Here is a 7,793-nt window from a genome sequence, read left to right on the forward strand (position 1 = left end):
TATTTTGGAAATTATTTGTATTGTTTATTTTACTTTTGTTTATTATCTATTTCACTTGCTTTGGAAATGTAAACATATGTTTCCCATGCCAATAAAGGCCCTTTAAATTGAAATTTAATTGTTTTTTTTCATCCACTATTTTCATCAATATCCCGTGGCAAAGCGGTAAATCGTTAGCTTTAATAGCCAATAATAGGTTGGAATAGCAGGTCTATATCATGCCTGCCTTTAAGTTGACTATTTTTCAAAAACGGAATCTATTGCATTAATTAGGGTGCTTAAAACAGAATCTTATACTAGACGAAGTAAAACACATTATTTGAACAACACTGCAGAAAGTATGGTTTCACATAAAACAATTTTCAAAATAGCGTCCCTTCAACCTCATACCATTACGTCTCTAACTGTTCTATAGTTCTCGACTCTACCCGCTAAACTACCGGTCAGGTGAACCTATTGGCACAACATCCTAATTATATTTGTGAGTACGGTGTCCAGTAGAAGTCGGTGTTTGAAAGCAGCCTGGACTCGAAGAAATCACCGGAACCACGGCAAAATCAGTGGGATCTCGCATTTTGCTTCACACGGGTTGAAAAAGCACGTGATTTAAAGGAAGCTTCGGACGTCATTGATGACGTTCTTTGATAAAGCGATAAATGAGTCCGCCACCCGCACACTGCTTCGAAGTTAGCTGCTTAGCGAGTTCGGTACCTGCCCCGGTGCTCCGTTATCAAACAATCACTACAGACAACTGACTGACTACCCAATGGTGCTTTAGAAAGACTGTGTCTATATTGGTCTAGCAATATCTGCTATGCTTGTATTCAGGCTTAAATTGGGGTTCATCTCCTGCGATAACCCATCCAAACCACTAGGAGGGAACAGAAACATTCTGGCCGCAAGATACACTAGACTTTCCTTACGTCATCCAAATGCGGCAGCTGAAAGGTGGAATGCGATTCGTGCTAAATTGTTTTCGGTTAAATACATTAACTTCTGTTTTCAGATCAAATGAAACACGATTTATGTTAACTGTTGAGAATAATTCATATTTTACTGGGTGAGTAAGGAAATTGTTGACGATGTTACAGCAAAAATGTGCCTTGAGAACTAACGTAGTTAGCTAGCTCTAGCTAATCCTCTGTCGACCGCCCAGACATTTTTGATACTTCTCAATACGTCTGTGTTGTCGATATAATTTGATAGCTAACTAGCTGACGTAGAAATACTTTGGTTTTGCTGCTAGTGGCTAATACACATTTTATTTCAGATCATGTTGATTGTATAAGTAAGGTTGTCTGTTACCCAAAAGTGAACCCAAGAAAAAGATGCCACCTCACAAGAAAAACGGGATACCGGACAGGTAAATAGCCACTGTTTGAACGGTTAACTATTTAATGCTAATGTTAGCCCCCAGAGCTGGACCTCAATTAGTAATGTAGACGGGATTATAGACTGTCATATTGATGTCCAACAATCTCTCCTACAGATGGGAAGACTACCAGGCCGTAGGGAAGATTATATCTGGGACGCGGTTCATCGCTTTTAAAGTCCCTCTGAAACCGGTAACTGTCAAGAGCTGTGTGTGTGTGTGTTTTAAGTCACTCAACTCCACGATGTACTTGATGTGAAATACATGGTGGATTTCAGTGACTTCGCTGTGTGTCCCCCTGGTGTGTTGTCAAGCACTGGGTAGTCTAGGAAACCCAGAACTAGAATCTAGCGGGATTGTGTCAGATGCTCAATGTTATGTTTTTATTTAACTAGGCAAGTCATTTGAGACCAAATTCTTATTTTACAATGACGGCCTACCATTATGCGAGTCTGTCCAAAAGAGATTAAGCACTGGGTTACGGGGTTGGTGTTAGTGGCCTTGGGGTTTGTAATAGGTATACTGGGATGTATTTGTTATTCAGATTCCGTTGCAAAACGTTTTGCAACAGGAACTTTTTACTCTAGGATGCAAACAGAGCAAACAAAACGGTGAGGGACCTACCTGAATATGTCAAATAGAAAATCTTGTTTATGTTGCAAAAGGTTTTCCGTTTGGAGTAAATGGTTTTGCAACAGACAAAATGTTTTGCAACGGAGTCCGACTAATGGTACACCCCTTGTAGCTAGGAGTGTTAGTAGTTACTAGGCTAATAACTGTGTGTGTTCCAGTCCCTGTGTCGTCATGTTGAACGTTCGCAGGCGTTTGGTCCATGGGAGCTGATGCAGACTATGGAAAAAGATGGACAGGAGCTGGGACTGATTATAGACCTCACCTTTACTACGCGCTACTACAAACCTGAGGTACGCACACATGCGCACACACACACACACAATCACTTACTGTGTAGTCTAGTGTAGTTTGTGTGTGTGTGTGTAGGACCTTCCAGACTCTGTGTTCTACCTGAAGATTTTCACAGCTGGTCATGAAGTTCCCAGCGACCCCACAATCCTTAGCTTCAAACGTGCCGTCCGCGCGTTCCTACGAGACAACACACACAACGGTCAGTCACACACCACACACACTCCCTCACTGGTGGTTAGTGAAACTGATTGTCTGTGTCTTGTTAGTTAATCGTCAACACATCAGCAGAAATACAAGATAATGTAAACGTATTTATTATCTTTTTCTTTCAAAGATAAGCTGATCGGAGTACACTGTACTCATGGGCTCAACAGGACAGGCTACCTGGTCTGTAGGTAAGGAGCTTCTAGCAGATTTTGTGGAGTTTCTGGTAGATTCTACACGTGCTTAGTTTGTAACCTATATCTTTCTCTTTTCCTCTTCTCTCTCCTCTTCAGGTATCTGATAGATGTAGATGGGATTGATCCTAAAGAGGCTGTGGAGTGTGAGTACTGAACCTCATTCAAAAATTGTGTGCACGCATGCATGTGTGTAATTTTTCCCCCCATGTGTTATTCCAGTGTTTAACTCTTCGCGGGGTCACCCCATAGAAAGAGAGAACTACCTGAAAGACCTACAGACTGGGCCAAAGAGAAGGTAATTTGTTGGTCGGTTGTTCGGTCTCTCTATCGTTGTCTCTGTCTATCCATACTTTTATTCATCCATTTCTCCTCCCTCTGCAGTAACGATGGGATGGAGGAGTCGGAGCAGGAGCCAATCAGAGGCCGCTCTGGCAGTCGTCATAACATTCTCGACTCTCCTGCCCACCACCGCGACAGACATTACGACAGGCATGACCACAACCAATTTGTGTAAGCACTCTGACCTCTAACCCTTATAGACATACAGGTATGTCTATATACAGTGCTATCGTAAAGTATTCAGATCCCTTGACTTTTTCCCCCAAAATGTAAAGTTATAGCCTTATTCTAAAATTGATTAAATATATCAATCTACACACAACACCCCATAATTTCAAAGCGAGAAATTTTTGCAAAAAAAGAAACCAGATACCTTATTTACATACTCGTTTTTCAACCACTCCACAAATTTCTTGTTAACAAACTATAGTTTTGGCAAGTCGGTTAGGATATCTACTTTGTGCATGACACAAGTAATTTTTCCAACAATTGTTTACAGACAGATTATTTCACTTATAATTCACTGTATCACAATTTCAGTGGGTCAGAAGTTTACATACACTAAATTAACTGTGTCTTTAAACAGCTTACAGAATTTCAGAAAATGATGTCATGGCTTTAGAAGTTTCTGATAGGCTAATTGACATAATTTGAGTCAATTGGAGGTGTACCTGTGGATGTATTTCAAGGCCTACCTTCAAACTCAGTGCCTCTTTGCTTGGCATCATGGGAAAATCAAAAGAAATCAGCCAAGACCTCAGAAAATAAATTGTAGACCTCCACAAGTCTGGTTCATCCTTGGGAGCAATTTCCAAATGCCTGAAAGTACCACGTTCATCTGTACAAACAATAGTACGCAAGTATAAACACCATGGGACCATGTAGCCGCCATACCGCTCAGGAAGAAGACGCATTCTGTCTCCTAGAGATGAACGTACTCTGGTGCGAAAAGTGCAAATCAATCCCAGAACAACAGCAAAGGACCTTGTGAAGATGCTGGAGGAAACGGGTACCAAAGTATCTATATCCACAGTAAAACAAGTCCTATGTCGACATAACCTGAAAGGCCCCTCAACAAGGAAGAAGCCACTGCTCCAAAACCACCATAAAAAAGCCAGAATACGGTTTGTAACTGCACATGGGGACAATGTCCTTTTTGGAGAAATGTCCTCTGGTCTGATGACACAAAAATATAACTGTTTGGCCATAATGACCATCGTTATGTTTGGAGGAAAAAGGGGGAGGCTTGCAAGCCGAAGACACCATCCCAACCGTGATGCACGGGGGTGGCAGCATCATGTTGTGGGGGTGCTTTGCTGCAGGAGGGACTGGTGCACTTCACAAAATAGATGGCATCACGAGGGAAAATGATGTGGATATATTGAAGCAACAGCTCAAGACAACAGACAGGAAGTTAAAGCTTGGTCGCAAATGGGTCTGCCAAATGGACAATAACCCCAAGCATACTACCAAAGTTGTGGCAAAATGGCTTAAGGACAACAAAGTCAAGGTATTGGAATGGCCATCACAAAGCACTGACTTCAAACCTATAGAAAATGTGTGGGCAGAACTGAAAAAGCGTGTGCGAGCAAGGAGGCCTACAACCTGACTCAGTTACACGAGCTCTGTCAGGAGGAATGGGCCAAAATTCACCCAACTTATTGTGGAAGTTTGTGGAAGGCTACCTGAAACGTTTGACCCAAGTTAAACAATTTAAAGGCAATGTTACCAAATACTAATTGAGTGTATGTAAACTTCTGACCCACTGGGAATGTGATGAAAGAAATAAAAGCTGTAATAAATCATTCTCTCTTCTGACATTTCACATTCTTAAAATAAAGTGGTGATCCTAACTGACCTAAGACAGGACATTTTTACTAGGATTAAATGTCAGGAAATGTGAAACTGAGTTTAAATGTATTTGGCTGAGGTGTATGTAAACTTCCGACTTCAACTGTAAGTATTCAGACCCTTTGCAATGGGACTTGTAATTGAGCTCAGGTGCATCCTGTTTCCACTGGCCATCCATGATGTTTCTACAACTTGAAATTACCACAGGTGGACTCCATTCAATTGATTTGACATGATTTGGAAAGGCGCGCACACCTGTCTATTTAAGGTCCCACAGTTCACAGTGCATGTCAGAGCAAAACCCAAGCCATGAGGTCGAATGTGTTGTCCGTAGAGCTCCGAGACAGGATTGTGTCGCGGCAAAGATTTGGGGAAGGGTACATTAAAGTGTCTGCAGTATTGAAGCGCCCGGCAAACAGTGGCCATCATTCTTAAATGGAAGAAGCTTGGAACGACTAAGACTTCCTAGAGCTGGCCGCCTGGCCTAACTGAGCTTTTGGGGGAGAAGTGCCTTGGTCAGGGAGGGGACCAAGAATCCAATCGTCACTCTGACAGAGCTCCAGAGTTCTTCTGTGGAGATGGGAGAACCTTCCAGAAGGACAACCATCTCTGCTGCACTTCACCATAGTAGTGGCCAGACGGGAGCCACTCTTTAGTAAAAGGCACCTGGCAGCCTGCTTGGAGTTTGCCAAAAGACACCTGAAGGACTCAGACCATGAGAACCAAGATTCTCTGGTCTGATGAACCAAGATTGGCCTGATGCCAAGTGTCACATCTGGAAGAAACCTGGCACCATACCTACGGTGAAGCATGGTGGTGGCAGCATCATGCTGTGGCATGTTTTTCAGCTGCAGGGACTTGGAGTCTCGTCAGGATCAAGGCAAAGATGAATGGAGCAAAGTACAGAGAGATGCTTGACGAAAACCTGCTCCAAAGTGCTGGGGACCTCAGACTGGGGCGATGGTTCACCTTCCAGCAGGACAACATCCCTAAGCACACAGCCAAGACAACGCAGGATTTGCTTCAGGACAAGTCTCGGAATGTCCTTGTGTGGCCCAGCTAGAGCCCGTTACTTAAACCCGATCGAAAATCTGTAGAGTGACCTAAAAATGGCTGTGCAACGACGATCCCCATCCAACCTGACAGAGCTTGAGAGGATCTGTGGAGAAGGATGGGAGAAACTCTCCAAATACAGGTGTGCCAAGCTTGTAGCTTCATACCACAGAAGACTCTAGGCTTTAATTGTTGCCAATGGTGCTTCAACAAAGTACTGAGTAAATTGTTTGAATATTTATGTAAATGTGATATTTAAGTTTTTAGTAAATGAGCTTAAAAAAACAAAACTTTTTGGTTTGTGTGTAGATGGATTGAGGGGGGGACCATTTTTAATACATTTTAGAATAATGCTGTAACGTAACAAAATATGGAAAAGGTCAAGGGGTCTGAATACTTTCCGAATTCACTCCATATGTTTAATTTTGGTGTGACGGTTCTGCTCTTGCTCTCTCTACAGGCCTCTCCACCAGAGGGGTATGAACCACCAGACTTACGGCTTCCCCCCTCCTCTGCCTCCTTATGGCATGTGGCCTCCCCACCCTAGCCTTCTCTCCCATCCTCCTCACTTCAACAACTACCAATGGAGACCCCCCCCCGCCACAGAACAACTGGAGGAGGCCCTACCCACCAGAGGAAGACAGGAGGGGAGGGGAGGACTGGAGGTCATCCCACCACGAGGGCGAGAGGAGAGTTCACTGCCCTCCCCCTTGCCCTGTTCTCCCCCTTTACTCCCCCAAAGGGTGGACTAATGAGCCTGAGTGGTCTGCCTCCTCCCTCCCCTCTGAAGAGATAAGTGGCCCACAGAGGAAAGTCCACCCACGACACAAATGCAGCAAAGACTGGACTAAATAGAGGAGAGGGGGGAGTGCAGTTTGCTTTTTAAAAATGAAAAGTGAAGCTTCCAGGTGTTTGACTGCTGCAGTTCCACGGGGGCTGAATAGTTTGATTTGCTTTTAGAAACAGATTTTAGGTTTTAATTGAGAGATGTGTTCGGTTGAGACGGAGAGAAAGGCCTTAGTTCACTTACATAAAGTGCCTGACTGACTGTTTACTGACTGACTAACCTTGTCCCCAGGCTATTGTGTATGTAAGGCTGGTACATCAACGATTCAATGTTGGCCTTACTGGGTAAAGTGGCATTTTATTTGAGAGCATAACACTTGTGAAAGGCGAGGCTCTGCTTGTGGTGTGTTAGCGTATGGGGGAGGTGTTGTGGGAGATGATTGGTTGGTAGATTTAAGCTGGGTAAGTTCATGCCTATGCACCTGGAGTTTCTCCAGGTCTTTCTGTATTGGCTAACGCAGGCTACGTTTAACACGTTGGTTCTCCAGGCTCTTCGCGCAATTTGGGTGGAAGTGCCTGGGAATGAGCTGACTTGACGATTGATTTACTGACTGTTGGCTGACTGACTGGTTTCCATTAGACATGAGTTGCCAATGCACTCTCTGTTCCATGTATGTATCATGTATGACAGGCAAATCATACACATACGTGACCATGTCATTTATGTGCTTTTTGGTCTGAGTGTTTGTTATCAAAGGTAATAAAGAACATTGGGAGCTGGAAAAACATGGTCTGTCTCATGGTTGAATGGTCACTATGTCTTAACTAACTACATGGTCTGTTCAAAGTACAAGAATGAAACAATACTTTTTGAATTGCTGTAAAGACTTCTGGCTCCTGGTGATAATGGCGCCGAAAGCGATGGCCACCGTTTTATGATCCCGTAACCAATTGTGCTATTGTATGTTTATATATATATTTTCTTGCGTTATTTGTAACTTATGTTGTACATAATGTTTCGGCCACCGTGTCTCATGACCGAAAAGAGCTTCTTGATCTCAGGGCAG

At 43.4% G+C, this 7,793-nt stretch overlaps 1 protein-coding gene across 1 annotated transcript; it reads left to right on the forward strand.

Annotated features, from left to right (window-relative positions):
- Positions 1–673: 673 nt before the first annotated feature.
- On the forward strand, positions 674–7,514 carry LOC129863794 (RNA/RNP complex-1-interacting phosphatase-like). Its single transcript, XM_055936049.1, is given in 11 exon segments — positions 674–1,060; positions 1,271–1,363; positions 1,490–1,565; positions 2,164–2,295; positions 2,372–2,495; positions 2,631–2,691; positions 2,794–2,840; positions 2,917–2,992; positions 3,079–3,207; positions 6,401–6,530; positions 6,532–7,514. Coding segments are annotated over 10 exon segments (1,074 nt in total). The 5' UTR covers positions 674–1,060; positions 1,271–1,328; the 3' UTR covers positions 6,796–7,514.
- Positions 7,515–7,793: the final 279 nt, after the last annotated feature.

Source organism: Salvelinus fontinalis, chromosome 10, assembly GCF_029448725.1.
Source record: "Salvelinus fontinalis isolate EN_2023a chromosome 10, ASM2944872v1, whole genome shotgun sequence".
Taxonomy (NCBI): Eukaryota; Metazoa; Chordata; class Actinopteri; order Salmoniformes; family Salmonidae; genus Salvelinus; species Salvelinus fontinalis.